Below are 24,472 nucleotides of genomic sequence, written 5' to 3' on the forward strand. Positions count from 1 at the left end.
TCTAGTTTTGTGAAAAATGCCGTTGGCAGTTTGATAGGGATTGCACTGAATCTGTAGATTGCTTTGGGTAGTATAGTCACTTTCATAATGTTGATTCTTCCAATCCAAGAACATGGTATACCTCTCCATCTGTTTGTATCATCTTTAATTTCTTTCATCAGTGTCTTACAGTTTTCTGCATATAGGTCTTTTGTCTCCCTAGGTAGGTTTATAACTAGCTATTTTATTCTTTTTTTTGCAATGGTAAATGGGAGTGTTTCCTTAATTTCTCTTTCAGATATTTCATCATTAGTGTGTAGGAATGCGAGAGGTTTCTGTTCATTAATTTTGTATCCTGCTACTTTACCAAATTCACGATTAGCTCTAGTGGTTTTCCAGTAGCATCTTTGGGATTCTCTATGTATAGTATCGTGCCATTTGCAAACAGTGACAGCTTTATTCTTCTTTTCCAATTTGGATTCCTTTTCTTTTTCTCCTCTGATTGCTGTGGCTAAAACTTCCAAAACTATGTTGAATAACAGTGGTGAGAGTGGGCAACCTTGTTCTGTTCCTGATCTTAGTGGAAATGATTTCAGTTTTTCACCATTGAGAACGATGTTGGCTGTGGGTTTGTCATAAAAGGCCTTTATTATGTTGAGGTAAGTTCCCTCTATGCCTACTTTCTGGAGGATTTTTATCATAAATGGGTTTTAAATTTTGTCAAAAGCTTTTTCTGCATCTATTGAGATGATCATATCATTTTTTTCCTTCAATTTGTGAATATGGTTTTATCACATTGATTGATTGTGTATATTGAAGAATCCTTGCATTCCTGGGATAAACTCCATATGATCATGGTGTATGATCCTTTTAATGTGCTTTTGGATTCTGTTTGCTAGTATTCTGTTGAGGATTTTTGCATCTATGTTCATCAGTGGTATTGGCCTGTAGTTTTCTTTAGTGACATCTTTGTCTGATATTGGTATCAGGGTGATAGTGGCCTTGTAGAATGAGTTTGGGAGTGTTCCTCCCTCTGCTACATTTTGGCAGAGTTTGAGAAGGATAGGTGTTAACTCTTCTGTAACTGTTTGATAGAATTCGCCTGTGAAGCCATCTTGTCCTGAGTGTTTGTTTGTTGGAAGATTTTTAATCACAGTTTCAATTTCAGTGCTTGTGATTGGTCTGTTTATATTTTCTGTTTTTTCCTGGTTCAGTCTTGGAAGGTTGTGCTTTTTTAAGAATTTGTCCATTTCTTCCAGGTTGTCCATTTTATTGGCATATAGTTGCTTGTAGTAATCTCTCATGATCCTTTGGATTTCTGCAGTGTCAGTTGTTACTTCTCCTTTTTCATTCCTAATTCTATTGATTTGAGTCTTCTCCTTTTTTTCTTGATGGGTCTGGCTTATGGTTTATAAATTTTGTTTATCTTCTCAAAGAACCAGTTTTTAATATTATTGATATTTGCTATCATTTCCTTCATTTCTTTTTCATTCATTTCTGATCTGAACTTTATGATTTCTTTCCTTCAGCTAACTTTGGTGTTTTTTGTGCTTCTTTCTCTAACTGTTTTAGGGGTAAGGTTAGGTTGTTTATTTCAGATAATTTTTGTTTCTTAAGGTAGGATGGTATTGCTATAAACTTCCCTCTTAGAACTGCTTTTGCTGCATGGTTTTGGGTTGTCATGTTTTTACTGTCATTTGTTTATAGGTATTATTTTAATTTCCTCTTAGATTTCTTCAGTGATCTCTTGGTTATTTAGTAGAGCATTGTTTATCCTCCATGTATTTGTATTTTTTACAGTTTTTTTCCTGTAATTGATATCTAGTCTCATAGCGTTGTGGTCAGAAAAGATACTTGATACAATTTCAATTTTCTTAAATTTACTAAGGCTTTTTTTGTGACCCAATATATGATCTATCCTGCAGAATGTTCCATGAGCACTTGAGAAGAAAGTGTATTCTGCTGTTTTTGGATGGAATGTCCTATAAATATCAGTTAAGTCCATCATGTTTAATGCATCACTTAAAGCTGTGTTTCCTTATTTATTTTCATTTTGGATGATGTGCCCATTGGTGAAAGTGGGATGTTCAAGTCCCCTACTATGATTGTGTTACCATCCATTTCCCCTTTCATGGCTGTTAGCATTTGCCTTATGTATCAAGGTGCTCCTGTGTTGGGTGCATAAACATTTACAATTGTTGTATCTTCTTCTTGGATTGATCCCTCGATCATTATGTAGTGCCTTTCTTTGTCTCTTGTAATAGTCTTTATTTTAAAGTGTATTTTCTCTGATAGGAGAATTGCTACTCCAGCTTTCTTTTGATTTCCATTTGCATGGAATATCTTTTTCCATCCCCTCACTTTCAAGCTGTATGTGTCCCTAGGTCTGAAGTGGGTCTCTTGTAGATAACATATATACGGGTCTTGTTTTTGTATCCATTCAGCCAGTCTATGCCTTTTGGTTGGAGCATTTAATCCATTTACATTTAAGGTTAATTATCAATATGTATGTTCCTATTACCATTTTCTTAATTGCTTTGGGTTTGTTATTGTAGGGCTTTTCCTTATCTTGTGTTTCCTGCCTAGAGAAGTTCCTTTAGCATTTGCTGTAAAGCTTGTTTGGTCGTGCTGAATTCTCTTAGCTTTTGCTCGTCTGTAAAGGTTTTATTTCTCTGTCAAATCTGAATGAGATCCTTGCTGGGTAGAGTAATCTTGGTTGTAGGTTTTTCCATTTCATCACTTTAAATATGTTCTGCCACATGCTTCTGGCTTGCCAAGTTTCCGCTGAGAAATCAGCTGTTAACCTTATGGGGATTCCCTTGTATATTATTTGTTGCTTTTCCCTTGCTGCTTTAAAATTTTTTTTTGTATTTAATTTTTGATAGTTTGATTAATATATGTCTTGGCTTTTCTCCTTGGATTTATCCTGTACAGGACTCTCTGCGCTTCCTGTACTTGATTGACTCTTTCCTTTCCCATATTAGGGAAGTTTTCAACTATAATCTCTTCAAATATTTTCTCAATCACTTTCTGCTTCTCTTCTTCTGGGACCCCGATAATTTGAATGTTGGTGTGTTTAACATTGTCCCAGAGGTCTCTGAGAGTGTCCTCAATTCTTTTCATTCTTTTTTCTTTATTCTGCTCTGCGTTACTTATTTCCACTATTTTATCTTCCAGGTCACTTACCTGTTCTTCTGCCTCAGTTATTCTGCTATTGATTCCTTCTAGAGAATTTTTAATTTCATTTATTGTGTTGTTCATTATTGTTTGTTTGCTCTTTAGTTCTTCTAGGTCCTTGTGAAACGTTTCTTGTGTTTTTTTCCATTCTATTTTCAAGATTTTGGATCATCTTTACTATCATTACTCTCAATTCTTTTGCAGGTAGACTGCTTATTTCCTCTTCATTTGTTTGGTCTGGTGGGTTTTTACCTTGCTCCTTCATGTGCTGTGTGTTTCTCTGTCTTCTTATTTTGCTTAACTTACTGTGTTTGGGGTCTCCTTTTTGCTGGCTGCAGGTTCATAATTCCCATTGTTTTTGGGGTCTTCCCCCAGTGGGTAAGGTTAGTTCAGTGGGTTGTGTAGGCTTCCTGGTGGAGGAGACTGTTGCCTGTGTTCTGGTGGATGAGGCTGGATCCTGTCTTTCCAGTGGGCAGGACCGCGTCCAGTGGTGTGTTTTGGGGTGTCTGTGAAGTTAGTATGATTTTAGGCAGCCTCTCTACTAATGGGTGGGGTTGTGTTCCTGTCTCGCTAGTTGTTGGCCACGGGGTTTCCAGCACTGGAGCTGCTGGTTGCTGAGTGGAGCTGGGTCTTAGCGTTGAGACAGAGATCTCTGGGAGAGCTCCTGCCGACTGATATTATTTGGGGCGGGAGGTCTCTGGTGGACCAATGTCTTGAACTCGGCTCTCCTAGCTCAGAGGCTCAGGTCTGACTCCTGGCCGGAGCACCAAGACCCTGTCAGCCACACAGGTCAGAAGAAAAGGGAGAGAAAAAAAAAAAGAAAAAAAAAACTAAACTAAAATAAAAGTTATTAAAATAAAAAATTTTAAAAGTTAAACTAAAAATATTTAAAAGTAATAAAAAAAATTAAGAAGAGAGCAACCAAACCAATAAAGAAATCCATCAATGGTAAGAAGTGTTAAAAACTATTTAAAAAAATATGGACAGACAGATCCCTAGGACAAATGGTAAAAGCAAACCTATATAGAAAAAAATCACACACAGAAGCATACACATACACATTCACACAAGAGAAAAAGTTGGAAAAATATATATATCATTGCCCCCAAAGTCCACCTCCTCAATTTGGGATGATTCGTTTTCTATTCATGTGTTCCACAGATGCAGGGTACATCAAGTTGATTGTGGAGATTTAATCCGCTGCTCCTGAGGCTGCTGGGAGAGATTTCCCTTCCTCTTCTTTGTTCGCACAGCTCCTGGGGTTCAGCTTTGGATTTGGCCCCGCCTCTGCGTGTAGGTCGCCTGAGGGCATCTGTTCTTCGCCCAGACAGGACTGGGTTAAAGCAGCAGCTGATTCGGGGGCTCTGGCTCACTCAGGCCGGGGGGAGGGAGGGGCACGGATTGCACCAGCCTGAGGCCGCCGTGCGTTCTCCCGGGGAAGTTGTCCCTGGATCATGGGACCCTGGCAGTGGCGGGCTGCACAGGCTCCCGGGAGGGGAGGTGTGGAGAGTGAGCTGTGCTCGCGCACAGGCTTCTTGGTGGCGGCAGCAGCGGCCTTAGCGTCTAATGCCCGTCTCTGGGGTCCGCGCTTTTAGCCGCGGCTCACGCCCGTCTCTGGAGCTCGTTTATGTGGTGCTATGAATCCCCTCTCTTCGCGCACCAGGAAACAATGGTCTCTTGCCTCTCGGCAGCTCCAGACTTTTCCCCGGACTCCCTCCCGGCCAGCTGTGGCGCACTAACCCCTTCAGGTTGTGTTCATGCCGCCAACCCCAGTCCTCTCCCTGCGATCCGACCGAAGCCTGAGCCTCAGCTCCCAGCCCCACCCGCCCCGGCGGGCGAGCAGACAAGCCTCTTGGGGTGGTGAGTGCCGGTCGGCACCGATCCTCCGTGCTGGAATCCCTCTGCTTTGCCCTCCGCACCCCTGTTGCTGCGCTCTCCTCCGGGGCTCCGAGGCTTTCCCCCTGCCCACCCCCATCTCCACCAGTGAAGGGGCTTCCTAGTGTGTGGAAACCTTTCCTCCTTCACAGCTCCCTCCCACTGGTGCAGGTCCCTTCCCTATGCTTTGTCTCTGTTTTTTCTTTTTTCTTTTGCCCTACCCAGGTATGTGGGGAGTTTCTTGTCTTTTGGGAGGTCTGAGGTCTTCTGCCAGCGTTCAGTAGGTGTTCTGTAGGAGTTGTTCCACGTGTAGATGTATTTCTGATGTATTTGTGGGGAGGAAAGTGATCTCCACGTCTTACTCCTCCACTATCTTGAAAGTTCCCCCCCCCCCCCGCCCCCGTCCCTAGCTTTTAACAAATGGCTTCAAGGAGCAGGAGAAGGAAAATACGAACAAGTCTTAGTTCTTGTACTGGACCAGTGTACAGCAGGAGCTCATTTCTCTTATCCATCATGTGTAGAAAATTACCTTCTGATGGTTTTGTACTTGTGTGGCTATTACACATTCCATCTCAAATCCTTTCCTAAGATGGCTAGCATGAGCTCAGCATCTTGATCTCCCTTTCTTCTGACTACAGAATTCACCAGCTGTGTCTGTTATTGTCCAGACAGCTGCCAAGTATATCCATCCATTTGGTTTGTAAATCATCTTCATAATAGAAGAAACAAATCTTTCAGAATGTTTTTATTTATTCACCCAACCATCTCTTTGTTCCAACCATGACCTACCTGAACCAATCCCTTTCGCCATAAAGACATAGTGTTATGTGTTTTATGACGGTGGCAACCCGCTTACCTCCTTCCCACCCATGTATCTACAAACCCCTTTTACAGACAAACATTCTTCTAATTTAGCCAAAGAAGTAAAAAGAGGAAGGAGGTATAATATATGCCATGCAGCTCTTGAAAAGAAACAGTAATAAAGGTACTAATATTTGTAGAAAGCTCTAGAGCCATCCCATTTCTGAAATTATTACTTATAGGATATTCATGCTACTGTTAAAGAAGGAGAAATCTTTATCTGCTAATAATAATAATAATAAAGCCCATCTAGGACAAACCACAGCCTGCTGCCAGAGGACTGTGGCAGTCTTAACAAATTTTCCAGAACATAAGATGCCAGCAGATAACAGGTATTAGGTTTTCTTCTGGCAAATCTGAACACTTCACAGCTAGCCTATCTTGCTCTCTTAATTGGGCCTATAAAAACTCCCCAGGCATCTCTTGGAGCCATTGAAATTCCCTCCACTTGTTCTTTACAGCTTTTCAGAGCCTAGATGGGAAAACAGCTACCAAACAGACTTGCTGAAAAGAATTTTAAGGTCTCATGTCTATATTTACAAACCTTGCAATCTGTGTGTATTCATTTATTTCAACACAAATGAAGTGAATAAATCAGGAGCTCCTTTGGGAAAAGAAAAACCACCATATTTGAGAGAAAAAGAACAAAATATGTGACTGAGGCAACTCCCAAATGTTCTCTATCGCTTTCCCAGCACCCCTCATGCACACCCTGCTTCCAAAAGAATTAACTGCATTCTCTGCACTCATTTAGAAGATAATACTACTCCACACTACAGCATTTCTCACATATATTAATGTCCTTTCTTTTGGTTTTGGCTTAGATGTCTGTATTCCTGGCTAGACTGTGAGTTCCTCCGACATAGAGATGATATATTATTGTTACCAGTACTGCGCTTATGCTAAGGCTGAGCAAATATTGGTTAAAATTGAATAGGAGACACAGAAAAAAGAGAAGGAAAAGAGAGAGCGGTATGAGAGCAAGGGAGAACCCAAGAGAGCAGTAAGAGAAATCTTTGGCTCTGGGCCACTGGGCAGGTGTAACATAGGTAGAAAACTACCCACAAGATGGCCTGGGAAGATGCAGAAAGTCTGAGGGGGGTCAAAGAAAAAAAGAGTGCTAAAAATACATTCCAAAAAATATTAATAAGGAGCAGCCTTTCCTAAAAGCATACTCCAAAATTTCTCTAGGATTGTCTTCCAAGTTTCTAATATACAGCCTGCAAATTTCATTATACATTTCTTGTGCAGAAAATGACAACTGTATCATTACACCTGGCTAAAAGTGACTGTAAACTGTACCCTAATTTCAGAGATGTGAAAAATAAACAAACAATAAAACCACCAGAAAACTATGAACAGAACCTAATAATCTTTTCAGTGATTCATAGATCCTAATACTCTTTCCGTGTTTTTTTTTTTTCGGTACATGGGCCTCTCACTGTTGTGCCCTCTCCCGTTGCGGAGCACAGGCTCCGGACGCGCAGGCTCAGCGGCCATGGCTCACAGGCCCAGCCGCTCCACGGCATGTGGGATCTTCCCGGACCGGGGCACGAACCCGTGTCCCCTGCACCAGCAGGCGGACTCTCAACCACTGTGCAGGGAAGCCCTCCGTGATTGTTTTAATAATTTTGGATTTGAAGACTTTTGTGAGCATGCTTTCATTCTTCTTGGCCTTTTAAAAAAGTAGTTATTAGGTAACTTATTCCCCTAATTTCCTTCTCGATAGATCAGAAGTTCCCCAGTATAGTGTGACTCGAGGGGATATTTGTCAGGCCTCTCAGTCTGAGGTCCTGGGAGCTTGGGGGATTCTGAGTCGATGACAGTATTTTTTGATGACGCTGTTCCATGTACTGATCTTGTTAGATAAGTAGAACTACTTCAGTGTTTACTGAAGCAATTGGAATCAGTGCCCTACTTTTAGACTTGTGAGTCAGAAAGCTTGATGACCACCTGGAGAAGCACCTGGGAGCCCTCTCTTGGGTCCCATCCCTCCCCTTCATGGACTGTCTATCCGTTTTTAACAGGCACCCTCGGTGATCCTGAAGACCAGCCAATCTAGGAACCACAGTCTCATAAAAGCTGCCTTGTTGTGTCTGGCTGACTGGCAGGAATGAAATGGTAACTTTCTAAACTTGCTTTCCTAGATCTCTCCAAAAGTAGCAAGACAATGGGGTGATCTCTCAGGTCTACGCTGGACAAAAGATACTAGTGTTTTTCCTTGGCTTGTGGAGAGGACGGGAAAGGACGCTGAGATTCTAATCCCTGGTTTGGAGTATCACAGCCAATCACAATGAACAGTCATCTTTTATGACCGTGCATTTCCCAAGCATCCCTTTGGGAAGCTGGAGTCCCCAGCTGTCTGGGAAATGTAAAATCAGTCACTTTTGGCAAAGCTCAACACACCCGAGCATGGGAAACACAAATGAAAATAGAGAGACTCTTTTACTCACTAGATTGTTTGTCTGGTTACACATTTGCTCAGCACAGAAACAGAATCATCAAGATAGGGAGGACACAAGTGTGTAGTTATCTAGCTCAGGTTTGATGAAGGTAAGAGGAAACTTTAAGTCTCATGAGTGTCAGCATTTTCATCCTTTCAGCTTGATGTAAGGAGATCATATAAAGTAAGGTCCAAACAACAGGGACTACTTTACCTAAAATTACTTATCTTATTTTGCTCATAGGAGTTCACACTGGTTTTGAGAAGGAAGACTTTTCAATGCACTGGACATGGTGGGAACAACTTCCCTTTATTTTATTGTCCATTTGGTTGAGGGAACAGAGCCTCATGTATAGAGTCTTTCATCAAAGTCAATAAGTCAATCTGATTAAGCTTGAAATGAATTGTTGTAGATTGTTACTCTGTGAACATCTTTCTCTTCTGTTACTGAGAGTCTAAGTGACCAGTCGCCCCATCACTGTAAATGCCATTCTGCTTAATCCTAACATCTGTAATAAAACCAGTAAATAGCTGTTTGTTCGGATGTGTAGTCACAGGATGCTTATCTATGGAAGAGGCTGAAGCCATTTGGTTGGAGATCGTTAATCCTTACTGTGTACTTCTGATTAGTGTTTTTAAACTCTGCCATATAAGGAAGAGTCTATGGGGCTAAGAAATTTCAGTCGCTCTGCACAACAGTGGTGGATGCTGAAACTGAGTTTGGAGCCCCTGTGTAAAAGTACTAGGTTTCATGCATGAGAAACCACAGTATCCAAGTGAAGACTAGAGGGAATCTGCTCATTGGCTGGACTCTACTCTCCCTACTCCGACCTCGTGAACACAAATATGAGTGTGAAAATCAAGAAAGGAAACCTTCCTTTAATACATCTGTCCTTCAAAAGAGCTGGTGTGGCACCAGGGATAAGACAGTTCCTTATGGGGTTCTCAAAACAGCACTAAAAACTGTAGGAGAAGAAGCAGTAATCATCAAAGAGGATGAGTGAGAACCTTGCCTTCTTGAAAAGGGCAAGAGAATGAATCATGCTATTTTGAAAAAACCCCAGAAAATATCTCTTTAGAGGTAACAATGTTCTTTTCTCTTCCCAAATGTTGAAGGATTTGGCAAAGAGAACCCTCTAATAAAAAACTGCCCTTATCTCAAAATAAAATGATCTTAGTGTACTGGTAAGATCAGCAAAATGTAAATTGTTCAGACGCAATACACAAACAGTTGATATCTTTGAATTGATATCTTTCGGACCCTTCTGAAATTTATTTCTAATATCATTTTCCAAAGGAGAGATGGCTTATGTTGCATGGTCTGCTAATGCTTGACCAGATGTCTGAGACTCAAGAGATGGAGGGCAAGGATTAAGGCTCAGTAGATGATGGCCAAGATTGCTTGTGTTCTTTAAAATAGCTAACATCTGCTCCATCCCAACAAGCTGGCATACAAGTCCAACAGGGAGTAAATATGAGAGCAATTAAAATGAACTACTGTGCATTAGGGAGGTTTGATTTACAGAAACAACTTCTGTGGGAGAAAATGGCTGTGGTTTAGGTAATGTTCACGTCTATGAAACTGAAGTAACCTAAATATAGCTTGATGTGTACAGCACATTCTTGGCTATGTTCTTCTGCTCTTAACTACATCAGTAAAGATGAATTCAGTGATTGCAATCAGGCATGGACTTACCCAGTGAAGGTCATAGTCAGGTCTTGCTCTTCCTTCACTGTCCTCACATAAAGCGAAAGCTTCCCTCCGAGCCTGGTAATACTCCTTCCGCAACTTCTGGATGCGGTCAGTGCTTCCGCTAATGGAACGGCCACTGCAGGACATAATCAGAGGACATAATCGGACAGTCACACAATGTACATCATCCTGGAACCTCGCTTTTTGATTTTTTTTTTTTATCAAAGCAGCTGACATCCAAATTTGGAAGATTCAGTAATATCATACAGACATGCTAGGAGAACTGTGAAATCCCTGGTAATAAAAATAAATAAAAACCAGTCTTTATGTGCATATGTTTAGCTCCAAGGGTCAAAACGTCTAACTTGGGATTAATAAATGCCTTTTGAGTGAGAACTTAAGATAAGGTCCTGATCTTTAGAGCAATTAAAAGAGCCATCACCTTTTTCTTACAATCATATGTACAGAGTTTGGTTAAATTTTAATGTAGTAACTCATTTTCTCAAATAAGTGGTACCAACTTGAGACCAGTTGTTTGACCCGAAGGTGGGAGGTGATGCAGAGTTGGCAGGTGCCACTCTTCATTTTAATGACATGTGTGAATTTTTGGAGTGGGGCTGGAGTACATGTCATTATATGGGTGTGGGCAGGACCTAGAGAAAGAGAAGAAGGTGGAAGCCATGTGAAGAAGTAAAAAGAAAACTAAAGAGCTGGTCATAGAACATACCATCTTGGTTAGTTGTCCAAGCTTTTCCTCTCTCTACTTAGCTACTTCTTCCTCTCAGGAATTACAGCTTCTCCAGTGACTTATCCATTCAACCCCACACTAGTCAGCCAGTGGCTCCCTTTTAACTTGGATCTGTCACCATCAGTACCAACAGTACCAACATCACATGATACAATCAGGGCTAGGAAGCAAGAGGAGGATGCTAGGCAGGCCTCTACAGCTGATCAACTTGTTTGGTTCATCTGAGGCATAACTGAGTGCCCCATTGTGTCAGACCTTATGTTAAGACCTGGGGATCTTAAAACAAACAGAACTCGTTCACAAAAAGCACACAGTCTGGGAGGTGGGGGGCTGAAAGGGATACAGAGGACCACAATCCATGGCGACCAGTGCTGTAGGTGTGCACAGGGCCTTTGGGGACTCACACTGCTTAAGATTTAACAGGGTGAGAGCAGGGCCAAGGAAGGAGACCACAGAAGGCTCTACAGAGGAGGTGACACTTTAGCTGAGTCTTGAAGGATGCACAGGTGCTCAATAACTGGACAAGTGAGGTGAGGAAATTCCAGGTGGAGGGAAGGGCAATGCAAAGGACAGAAATGAGAAAGCACCCTGCTTTGGGGGAATGCAAGGAGGTCAGTTGGGCAAGCAGTGGTCCTCGGCTTCTTCTGTCCTGCCTTGTACCCATATTGGGTGATGAATGTTCCCTTCCTTCTCTCATTTGGGAAGCAAATTATAATAAAAAGGGAGTGCTGGTACTTTAGGGATATTCTGAACTTACTCTAATAAATGATGAAATATATCACTTGCAAATGTTTGTACTTTAACTCAATTTGTAACAATTAATCATAATGATACTCATATTTCATGGGTATGTGAGAATCACTGCTAGAGTATATACAGGGAATGTGGGAGGAAACAGGGAAGAGAGACAGGTGAGACTGAGAAAAGTAGGTAGGGGTCCCACGGTGAAGACCTCTACATACCAAAAACATCCCCAAGTATTATAGTTGAGCTTTAAGTTTAAATGAGATATCTGATAGAATGAGATATCTGAAAGCAGTAGAAAGAAGTCATCTACTATTTTGTTAAAACATTTAAAAATTATACTTAAACTATAAAAGAAAAGGGTGAGTAAACGTTTTTTGGAAGGAAAACGTTCTTCCCAAACTAGATTGTAAGTTAATTGAAAGCAGGACCACGTGTCTCAACATCCTCTGTACAAAGTTAGCACAGAGTTCTTGGCTTCCTACCTGCTCTACGGACACCAAGCAGCTTATGCCTTTGTTTAAGAAAAGACAAGTTCTTAGGGATCACATACCTTGATTTTTCTTCAATATGTATTTTTAAAACGTGCAAAGTAGTTCTAACTCTGTTTCTTGACTCTACCTTTTTTTTTTTGAACAAAAGTTTTCCTCGAGAACTTGGAAAAGATAAAGGTAAGAAAAAAGTGGAACGTCTGATATGCTTTTCTGAACAACGGAAGGCAGGAAAGACAGCACAGCTCAATTCTGAACAGCTTCCCTCACTCTTGAGTGTTCTGAGCTAACTATGGGCCTGCATCCACTGTGCGGGCTTCTGCCCATTACATGCATGCATGAGCCGCGCTTAAACTCACCAGATGAGTTCAATCAACGTGGTGCAAACACAGCATACATAATCTATTAGTTTACCCAAAGAAACCGAAGCACTGAATTCAAGCAGAATGAAGTCATCAGTAATAAAGGAAAAAGAAAGAAACTGATAAGGGACTGTCTTAAAAATCCCCACAATTTTCCTATATTTGTGGGAAAAAATAATCATACTCAGACCGTAAACTATTCTTCCATATGCCGATAAATAAATAAATTTAAAAATACGGGTTTGATCAGATTTCAGTTCTCAGATAGAAGGAATCGGGCAAGAATACAAAATCAGCTGTTTACGATTCAGAAAATCCCCTATGGCTGACAGGAACATGACTATTTACCCAGAGAAGAAATCTGACCTCAGAGAAAAACAGGAAAAAAGTCTAGAAATTCATGGACCATCTAAGTGCAAAACATTCTCCCTTGTGTGAATATTTTAAAGACGTTATGGGGCACCGTGCAAACCTTTCATGATAAGCCAGGATTACATCGCAACATTCTCTTTTTTTTTTCTCTCTCTCTAACCCTCACTCTACTTCTAGTAACTGTATCAGATTTTTTCCCAGGTAGTTGGTTTATATAATACAATTAGGAATAGAAAATTCTGATTTCATCTCTCAGCTCTTCTGTGCAGATAACACACACAGGTTTACCATCAAATCAATAAAAATTAAAAAAAATAATAAAACAAAAAACAACACAGCTATTGTAACCAAAGCAGTTAACTGATTCCATTTTGTGTTGAAGAGGTAGAAATTTGAAGAGGAACATAAAAATGCCTTTGTCATAAAGCAGCAATAATCATAATAGTCATAATTTATGGAACATTTATACAGCCAATATATTGATACAGACTTTTAGTTACTTCACTTTCTGCTCAGAGCAGACATCACTAATCACTTACCGCATTCCTTCCCCATAATCCTAGACATGGCCTTAGGATCCTTCTTAACCCAGAACTTCAGAAAGCTACTACCAATCTATAGGAGCTGGAACTTGAGTTGAGTTACATAATTGCTGTGTAATGGGTGTTGTAAATACTTCAGAATCACAGAAGAATACTTAAAGGTAGCTTTTATTGTTTTGCTCCATAGACATGAGGAAGCTAAGGGTCATGGCTAATAGATGTACAAGGTCTAACTTCAAAGAAGGCTCTTTCCACCACTGCTTACTACCTTTCAACCTGCATCTCCTCCTTCATCTCATTTATATCTTAAAGACTAGGTCTTCTAACAACATACTGGACCAGAATGGAAGTTAAGGCCAGCCTTGAGGAGTTACTTTCTGAGGACTCCTGTTTTTCCTCCCTCTGTTTACATGTTAATGGTTCCATTCTCCTGGCTGTATGGAACTTAGTAGTAGAGCTTCTAAGAATTTTGCCTGATAGTTTCAGAAGCAACATTAGCTTATGATGTAACTCACATACTCTTGCAATCATATAAAATCTGGTAAAGTATCAATAATCCCATCTCCAAATTGCTAGTTAGAAAATTAGGCTTACTGTATTATTTGTTCACTGGATAAGGTAAAGGTTAGCCATTCTTACCAAAAAAGTTCCTATTATAGCTGTATCCATATGTAGGTGATCAACGCCACTCCTGCACTTTCAATGTGCTGAAATTTTATTTTAAATTAATTCAAGCGGTATAACAAAACAGATTTATATTGCAGTGATTTCTTGTCAATTATACTGCCTACACCTTTAAAGGCAGATGTATAGTTAAATAGGCTTTTAACACTTTACAGCTGGAAAGAGTTTAAAGTTGCAATGAAATTCAGAAACCATGTCATTTTCTTCATCGTCACCTATAGTAATATATCCCCAAATGCAATACACACCACAGTAAGGCATTATCTGCTCCTTTGGAATCTAACCTTATTCTTCCTAGTTCATAATTACCTCAGTTGAAATACATTTTAAAATGAGCGTTCATTTGTGCATGCCATAGTCTCCTCCCATTACTACAACAGGCTGGAGAAAAGAAACTAACATTGATTAAGCTCCTATGACACCTTAAGTATAATATTTATGCTTTACATACTTCATCTCATTTAATCCCCCAATTTTTGAGGATGACATTGTTATTAACATTTCACAAATGAGCACGCTGAGGCTCAGATAAGTAGCCCAATTGGTGAGTGGCGGACCAGGAGATGTGTGACTCCAAAGCCAGTGTTATTTTGACCATACCTTGCTGCCTTGTGAGAACTGCATTAAAATGCAGTGGCATTTTGTAGCAGCAGTGCACAGGCATCTCAAGACAGAGGGAATTTAGCATTTATAGCCATACCTTTTGATATTCTTTTATTTGCACAGACCTTTGTTATAAAAATAGAAATTGAAGCAGCTAAAGTAATAGAAAGACATGCAATGAAGTCTGTATTCATTAAAGAATGATGCTGGAGCAATTGCAGACAGAGATTTCTGGGTAATTAATATTACATCTCTAATAAGCTCATGTGGGAAACCGGCATAAAACTGAATGGGGTGCAAAAGAGACTCAACCTATGACAAAGAACCCACATGAAGGAGAAAGAAACTCTGGATTAGGACCAGGACGGAGAGGCAGCCAGGACTGCTGCTGGTAAAGCTCACCACTGGCTGAACTAGAGGGAGCTAGTCACTGCCAGCAAACCACTGTCCGACTTGTGAATTCACCTGCCATGACTTTGCGTGTATGCCTAAGTGGGCATGCATATAAATAATGTACCCTAACTATGATTAAATTGTACACAGTTAATTCCAAAGAGCTGTGTCATTTTCAGATAGCCTCAAGTCATGTAACTCTTCGTTGTCAAGGAGAGGTGTTTGCCACCGGTGAGTAGATACCAGCCTGGGGTCCAGACCTGATGACGCAGTTAAGAACAGTCTTTATAGAATGGAACCTTAACAGGAATATTTCTACCTGGGTGAGACAATCCTTACAAACTCACTGAACAAAACGGTTGAAATTAGATGTATGCATGTCAACAATAATCAGTAGAATAGGGACTGCTTTGAGTTTGACAGATTATTCAATTTTTTTCTGATGTTACTGTACAAATGTTATTTTGATGCTTACCACAGAATATTTTAATTATGTAAACATGGTGTTCGTCTTTCTCTATTTACAAAAGGGTGGAATTTTAAAAGTTTTCTCAAAAAGGTTTCCTCCTTTTGAAAGATAGGGAGTGAAGAAAAAACTCTCGCACCCTTTAAGAATGCCAATATGCTATTCTTTTCTTGTTTGTTTCCCCCTGATGAGAAGGGTTGTTTGTCTTATCTTTCTGCATTTAAGGACCTGAGAAATCATCCTAGCTTTAAACTACAAATTTAGCAGTACCACCGTTCTGCCTTAGAAAACAGGGCATATTTTTTTCAAAGTGGGAACAGAGCTCTCAAAGTACCTGGGATTCTGTGGCATTCACACTCTTGATAACATGAATATAATAAAATCTAACTGTCTATATGCAATCTTCTCTTACTAATTATACTTCAAACTCCAAAGTAAGTTCTGGAAGAGAATATTCAGCTGAAGACAGTCATGGACACAGCTATTACTTATTTTCTGTTGGTGATAAAGATTTCTGTCAAATAAGAAAAGTTAGAGATTCTTATAAGTGTACTCAGGATCATTAATTCAAAAGCATTTTGAAGATTTACAGCAACGATAGTCCAAGAGCACTTACACTTCCATTCTTCAGATTTAAATTCCATAATGCAAATACACTTATATAGTGTGCCCACATACGCTAAATGAGATTTAGTAAGAAACAATGGCTTTTAAGGGGGCTTAACTCTATAAAATTCTTCAAATGATATTTTCATACTGGAAAGCTCTGAAAATTACCAGTGTAAATATTCAGCGAAAATTATGATTATATAAATTCTTTATCTTCTCCCTGCTCCTAATTTTGTAAAAAGATTATCTATTTTTTCAAAGGTATATTGACAAATAAGATTTTTCATGGTTTAGTCCAGTGAAATTTTGGAACACAGAACTGACTACCCATGAACAACATCTGGGAATTTTTCTAATTTCTTTCCCAATTCATCACCACTATGATGGTGACCCCCTTTTTCAATTATTTTTGATTAAAAATTTCCCCAAATAACAAGAATACGCCTTTCTCCATATGGACATTTAATTTCTTTTAGAGTTCAGTTATTTTGTTGATTAAAACACTCTAAATTAAGAACCCTTTGCTTACTATGATTGCCTATTAATTCCTATATTAAGAGTATGAGTTTAGAAAAAGGGTGAATAATATAATAACAGACAAATTTTTCACATTTAGAATCTCCCTTTATTTCTAGAACTACTTTTGTCAATTATCTCTGACATTATACTTCTTATTAGTAGGTGAAGAAACAATACTTAGACATCTTAAGAGACAATTGAATGTCACATGAAAAACTGGTGGCAGAATCTGAGGGAAAAAACTATGTTCTATGCTAATACGTTACTTTGAAAAGCATGTATTTGTATAAATTTCGAAGAGTTCAACAAAATTACTCCAATGTCAAGATCCTGTGGGAAAGCTAAAAAACTGGTCCAGAGAGGGTGATATGCAAGTTAGAGTTATAAAGAAGAACGAACCCTACAAATCTCGGCCTATAATCCTGAACATGGTCCTTCCCTCAACCATCCTGACGCTGCCAGTGGCATTTTGACCCAGACGCAACAACCTGACAGTGTGACTTGGCTTACCTGGGCTCCTGACTTTGCCATGGCAACCTGAGTCTGACCATTTGCCTTTCCCCACATCTTTCCTGCTTTAAGCATCTGTTCCCTTTGAGATCCTTATCTTGGTATTTCCATTCCTAGCTCAGTCAACTGACCCTCTGACTCTTATAGCTTGAAGATTTGTCCTGGAAATCTTAACCCTGGACTGGACTTTGACCCCAATGAATCAAGCCTTAGCAGGGTGGGCGGGGCGGGGGGGCGCCTTCCGCTGACACTTTTGATTGCCTAATGGCAAGCATTTCCACTCATACCATGAACCACGGCCACCATTTGCCACTGAAAGTAATCTCATTGATGCACGAAGGGCAGCTTTCTCCCATGTGACTGATTGCTGTGATGGGGAGTCTCACCAGATCAATGTCATCTCCTCTTCTGATAAAAGGCTCTGCTCTACCTTTGCTCTTTATCACTTGAGACAACTCGAGGCGCTCTCTAATCAGAACACTCTGCTTCTCTATCTCCATTTCTAGAGAAGGTGGAAATTTCTTAGAAGTGACACTGACAGTGTTATTCACAATTCAACAGCACATGAGTTATTATTCACACCTTCAACTCACCATTATAAGCCTGTAACACATAATTGCATTATTCTGATACTGTGCAGTGACCTCCTGGCTGTGTTCAAATTTCAGAAGCTGGTTTTGCCATCAGTCATAAAATACCTATTTGAATAGTATTCTAATATATTTCCTCCAACACAGTTTTTGAGCCTTTAGTAATTTACACAAATACTGGGCACATTCGAATTATGTATAAGCATATGATACATACTGTCTTGAGACAGTTCACCGATTTTATTAACAATACAAAGTATGTGGGGTCACCGAAGGAATTTATCAAGTGTTTCATATGGTCATTTTTGTTTCTTCAGGAAGATTTTAAAATATAGTTGAAAAGTTCACACTGGATGGCAGCAAAATTGCCCTTCATTTCTACTCTACATCTTTGTTAACAAGCATACGTAGATGCAAAGAAAAACAGATTTGGACCAATTTGAAACTGGGCATTCACTTTGTCTTCTATTAAAGATGATGAACCATTATAATTCATGTAGTCACAGCTGTTCTGACATGGCTGAAGTACAGCGACACTGCATCACAACTGCATTTAAGTGATGCTTCAGTATTTGAGCTTAGACAAAAATGGGGGCTTGGGGGAAAACAGCAATTTAAGTAGTGACAGTGTTCCCACTGGCTATTCCATGTAATAAGCACAGGCCCCTGGACATGAGCTGAGTTGGCTTCCCTCAGCTGGTGTCAGTTCCTAAGGGCCTCTCATAATACAGGCTTTACACTGTACTGAACGTGATCCCAGTGTTTCAAGCTATGCATTACTTGTACAACATGGCCACTGAAATGCAAGCCAACTACTTTAGCTGGTGCTCAACCAAGGGAATAGCCAGCTGATGCTGTGCTGAAAGAATGAGTGTTGGGTGGGTTTAGTGAGAGATGATAGGTAGGTCCAGTATGGCATTCTCCTGAAGTGTTTTTCAAGGTTAATTCTGACTGTACACAACTTTTGTTTTACGTAATGGCTTTAGACACTTAACCTTAAGACATTATTCCACTTGGAACATTACAAGTTTTCTCAAAGAGTTTTACGGTCTAAAATAAAATTAGCAAAATAGGGATAAAAAGGTAAATGGAAGAAACCTATAAAACGTGTAGTATTTTAATAATATCACACACAAATTAATGATATCTCACACACACACCTTCTCAAAGAAGTTCTCACCAACAGTTGCAGGACTTGTGAGATAAAATTATTATCTTCTAGGCTTAAATCAAACACAGCTTGAATTTTGGAATACATATCTGACATTTAGATGTGGATTAAACTTTCAGGGTCAATTCTGGGAAAAATAAGCCTGTGTGGGCTGCAGGCCATAAAACCTTGGGAATTTCCTAGGCCTCCATGAAATTCCCTCTTCCTCAGAGGAAACACAGAAGCTCTGTCTCCTCCCAAGGGATCACGGAAGGCCATCAAAGACTGCTGATTCCCAACAGCTGGACACCTAGACCTTTCCTTCTACACAATAAGGAAATAAGGCCTAACTGAACTACACAATGTGAGGGAAAAATAAGGAGATTCTAAATGAGTTAGTGCATGGATGGTGTTTTTTTAATTTAGAGGATTATATCAGTCAGGATAAGCTATGGTATTCTGTGCTAATCAAACATCAGTAGATTAAAACAGTAAATTTTTCCTCCCATAACAAGACTTTTTTCCCCTTCCAAAGGAGGAGGTTGGGAAAATAATAAAAGTGAGAAAGAGAAAAAATATTCAAAAAAAGAACATGTTTTTCAATTGAAAGAAGCTAAAGATTTTGATTTAGGAGCTCAATACTAAATGTTAGGAGTCAAAGCCTTCTAAATACATATGACACAAAAACTAGTTCTTACCTTTGTACCCATTAAAGGGATATACAATAAACTGTCCAAAAACCCAGAAGGGATACATGGGCCAGACTTTAATGATCACATATATGGTGTTAAATCATATTATCTCAAAAACACAGAATTCTATATGCCGTGTTCTGATGTGATTAGCATAATTCAGTCCAAGAATTTATTAAGAACATGTTTTGATTCTACCTTAATTCCTTTTGTTCCTTCCACACCTATATGCACAAATGCTGAGCTCTTCTGCAATTTTAAATAGGGTTATAATAATTATCCAATCCAAACGGATTCTCAACTCCAAAAAGCCACATAAAAATTTAACATATACTAGGTCCCAAAGGGTGTCGAATCCAAGAATATCCACAGCCCTCATCTCCCTGGGTGTAAAGTGAGCTCTGGTGACCCTGTAACCTCATGCTGACCTTCTGACATCAGGGATTTACAGGATAGAGACAGCTTACACTATAATCTCCTATGGACTGCTTCAGTTGTTTTTAAAAGGTGTTCAGATTCCTACAAATCTTTTCTAAGAGAATGGTGACTTTCTTTTTAGAATAGACTAGATAGTAATAAGCTGATATTAAACTTAGATCATCAACTGCTCTTATAAAAGTTTTCCAGTAGCCTTCTGTTTTCAGATGTGTACATTTATTTAAGCTTTTATTTATTTTTAAATATTGCCATGTCCCTGGCCCTGGTGATGTAAAGGTGATTAAGACCCAGAACCCAGCCCTCAGGGATTTCAGTCTTATAGAGGGAGATAGAAATATAAATAAACGATTACAGGGCAATGTGGCAATTATTATGAAGAAGTGTCATGAGGTATAATGAAGTCCTGCAGTAGCTCAGAGGAGAGGGTGATTCGTTCTGCTTGGGGAGGCTGGGAAAGGCCTCAAGGAGAAAGGGAGAGCAAGGAGGGGGTGCTGGGCATGCCAGTGGAAGGAACATCACATGCCAACTGGTGGCAACATAAAAGGGCACACGGTTAGGCATGGCCGAAGTGTGGGAAGCGGATGGAAGAATCCTGGGAAATAAAGCCAGTAGGGCTTGAACAGCTCCATGTGCCAATCTTCCCAAAAGGGAAGATGAAGTAGAATCCTGGACCAATTTCACATAGGGTAGCAGCATCTTCAGAGTCATTCTTTATATCAGGATAGAAGACCTTTTTTTTTTTGCGGTACACGGGCCTCTCACTGTTGTGGCCTCTCCCGTTGCGGAGCACAGGCTCCGGACGCGCAGGCTCAGCGGCCATGGCTCACGGGCCCAGCCGCTCCGCGGCATGTGGGATCCTCCCGGAGCGGGTCACAAACCCGTGTCCCCTGCATCGGCAGGCGGACTCCCAACCACTGCGCCACCAGGGAAGCCCAGGATAGAAGACCTTTACTTTCTGTTTCCACATAACATAACCTATGAAATGAACCAACTGACCTCCATGGGCCTTTCTTGCACTATATTCACTGATTTCTTGGATATGTGTATAGTTCAAGCTAAATGACTGACCAAACTACTGGCAAAAGTCACCTTCTCTTTCTGTTTCCACACCTGTTGAATACTGTACCTTGAGGACCACTTTAGTTCAAGGCAACGCGACATTGAGACTTTCAATTTGAAAACTGAACGTTTTCCATAACCAGAGCTCTTGGTTAACCAGTAACATTACCTGGTGGTGAAGCATGACGCATCGTTAATATAGTGATAAACTTCCCATTAGAAACAGGGTACTGGCTGCCAAATCAGAGGGTGAAAAGTTAAAAAAAACAAAACAAAGAAATGAAACCAACCCATTACGGGTTGACAGTGACTTTTATTTTCACTGGCAGTTTAAGGGAGAGTAGTCACAGAATCTCAGTTAATAAACAGCCATTGCTCCATTCAGGGGAGGTAACAGTGGTGCCTGAATATCTGCCCTGGAGCAATTTGTAGCTGTCTTCTTGATCTGAAAAGTGAATGAGTCCGTGGGCCATCAAAGAAGAGGGAAAATTAGGCAGTAAGCTACTGCTGACAATTGAACCCTATAAATAACCCACAGTGAAAATGAATAAAAAACATGCCGCCTTCCAGCTTTCAGTAGCCTCTCAACAGTGTGACAGTTGCTGGTTTTTTCAATCAACATGATGTCAATTACGCCTTTGTATTCATCATGGCGAAGTCACGTGTGGGGAAGAAGTATTTTGGGGTTTTTTGGCACTTCTTATACCAAAGTTTTTCCTCTTTATTTATGCCATGCCAAGGCAAAGCAGCTGTCTGATCTGTAAGCTACATGTTACATTAACACTCTTCTTCCCTAGTTCCCAAAGCTTTATTAGCAACAGCATTTAAGTCGGCTCTCAATTATCCACAGAGATAGGAGGTTTGGAAGAGCATGAAAAATAAGACACTAGGGATGATTTTGAAAACTCTTACTTATTAAGCCAACAACTTTAGTTTCTTTCCCAACAAGTGTTTTCCCAGAGCTGCAAACCATCCCCCAATTAATTGACTTGATTCACATTCTTTCCCTTGCCTGGCCCCTTGTTTGGGTAAGGTACTAATGAGCAGAAAAAAAGGCCAAAAGGCAGGCAGGATGGAGAAAAACAGAGGCACTACAAAGACTCAAATGGGGAGCACAGAAACTGGATGGTAGAGAGTTAATGACCCAGGAAACATTCCCCTAAAGGATTTACCAGGTACCTAGAGAGATGTAATCTTTCAGATTAAAAAGTAACAGGTATGAGTTTTCTAAGTGGACAAACAGAGCAAAACGTTATGTGGAGCACAGTGATAGAATTAATGAGTACTCACATATCCAGCTCAAAGAAGCCTGTGGGTCACTGTGTTTCCTGAATTCTGCTGTTTGTCGTGAACTTTATTACTCCCCATTCCACTAAGAACTATTTTTTTCTCCCTATTTGCAGATAGATTAAGTATAGTCATTCAGATGTCATTAGTTCATCCTTTGTTAAAGAAACTCGTTCTTAGGAAGGAAAAATGAAGAACACGGTGAGTGGCATTGCATTATTTTGTGATCCCACATTAAGATGAAAGACAGAAGTATCACGCTGTTTTCGAGATATTCCTATCCTATAACAAAATCATCTTTTATCCAAGTGTAAACAAGCCCACTAGCTAGAAGCTTCCCCCCACCCGAAGTTCTACATAAAATATAAGCCCCAAGGCTTAAATTGAATCACTACATTATTTCTTTATGTATTACGTACCTTGACACTTCTTAAACTCAATGCTTACTATATATCTAAGAGAGCTTCTAAATTTATAACCTACCAAAAGAGGGAAATTATTTCCTCTTCTTCAAAGAAGCTTTTTCATACTGTATCCAACATAGCTGGGGAATTGGAGAGAGAAAAAGGAGAGTGGGGAGAGAGGAGGAGCCAGAGACAAGAGCTAATGGTCAAAATGCATCCTTATAATAAAATGAGCTTCTTAATGGAGGCTCGCTACAGGAATAACATTAATCCAGTATTAGGACGTTCACTGGAAAAAATATGAATGTAATTTATCTTTTTAACTGTCAGCTGCATTTCTAAAGCTCTGAAGTCTGTAGCTTCCAGGGGCCTTTTGTCTTTCTGCCATGGCAGGAATATCTTGGACAGCTGTAAGAGCTTTCTAAGCTATCTTTCTCAAAACCCATTAGCTAACTCAAGGAACCTAATTAGAGCTGCCATTTTGATGGAGCATACGGGATGCTCAGTACAAACTAGTAACACCACCAATGTTTATTAGAAATCACAAAACCCAAAGTGCTCCATTCCCTATGAATATTAATGGGAATGCAGCAAACAAAATATTTATTAAAACATACGCTTAATACCATCAAGGTTTACAGACAGAGATTGAAAGGGAGAGGGAGAGGCACACACTTGAATTTGACGGCATGTGCCCAGGAATACACAATAAACCAAGATTTATATTGAAGCAGCATGTAATCATTATTTTATGCCCCTCCCACTTGTCTCCCTTGGTTTTGCACCCTGGAATTCAGCAGCTCACAGCTGGGAAGACAGATGTAAGTCTAGAGAAGTCTGGAGAAGGGGGTGGAGGGAGTCTTTTTTTTTTAACAGCTGCTGAGTGCCACAAATTCTTGTCAGTGGGGAAATAAGTCTTGGTTCTCTATAAAATCAGCAGCATGATGACGTCAGTACTTTCTACCCTCCTCTAAATGAGGGTGTCACCAAATTAATCCAACTAGCTATTATCCCACATACCCACCTGGGAAGCATTTCTGCCAGGGCATGGCCCTGAATCAAGGGGTGTCTAAGGCTTGATGTATCCCTGCTGTTGTGCAGATCGGGCTCCCACTGCCCGTGTTGGGTAGACACACACAGGGATAGACACACACACTCTTGCTGAGGCCCAGAAGACTCTGTTCCTCATTCTCTTCTCTTGGGAGCAATTAAAGGACCTTTGTGAATTGTTACTGTCCAGCAGCCCTTGCTCTGCCCTCGAGCTGTTGCCTCCTGTCTCTCTTTCCCCCTTTTCACCAGAATTTAAAAAAGAATCGCCTCTGTTGTCTCCTTTTGTCATCTGCTATCCTCTCTTTTGGGCTGATGACAATCTGGCTTGCACCTTCACTGCTGTTAAAACTGTTCTCTGGGGCTTCCCAGGTGGCGCAGTGGTTGAGAGTCCGTCTGCCGATGCAGGGGACGCGGATTCGTGCCCCGGTCTGGGAGGATCCCACACGCCGCAGAGCGGCTGGGCCCGTGAGCCATGGCCACTGAGCCTGCGCGTCCGGAGCCTGTGCTCCGCAACGGGAGAGGCCACAACAGTGAGAGGCTCGTGTACCGCAAAACAACAACAACAACAACAACAACAACAAAACAAACAAAAAAACAAAAAACTGTTCTCTGGAGGCTCAGGCAAACCCTAGCCTCTGCAGGACTAGACACCGGACAGCAATCTCCCTCCTTCTTTGTTTCCTTTCTACTTCCTCAATTTCATAGTCCGTTTCCTTCAATGCTCCTCCCAC

At 40.4% G+C, this 24,472-nt stretch overlaps 1 protein-coding gene across 3 annotated transcripts in view; it reads right to left on the reverse strand.

Moving 5' to 3' along the window:
- The window catches only part of PARD3B (par-3 family cell polarity regulator beta), a 1,039,317-nt gene that overhangs the window by 128,213 nt on the left and 886,632 nt on the right, over window positions 1-24,472 (reverse strand). For all 3 annotated transcript variants that reach the window (XM_060152240.1, XM_060152239.1, XM_060152238.1), the window contains one exon: window positions 10,032-10,164. In XM_060152240.1, the coding sequence (XP_060008223.1) occupies window positions 10,032-10,164 (133 nt within the window). The remainder of the gene's footprint in view (window positions 1-10,031; window positions 10,165-24,472) is intronic.

The sequence above is a fragment of the Lagenorhynchus albirostris genome, chromosome 6, assembly GCF_949774975.1.
Source record: "Lagenorhynchus albirostris chromosome 6, mLagAlb1.1, whole genome shotgun sequence".
NCBI lineage: Eukaryota > Metazoa > Chordata > Mammalia > Artiodactyla > Delphinidae > Lagenorhynchus > Lagenorhynchus albirostris.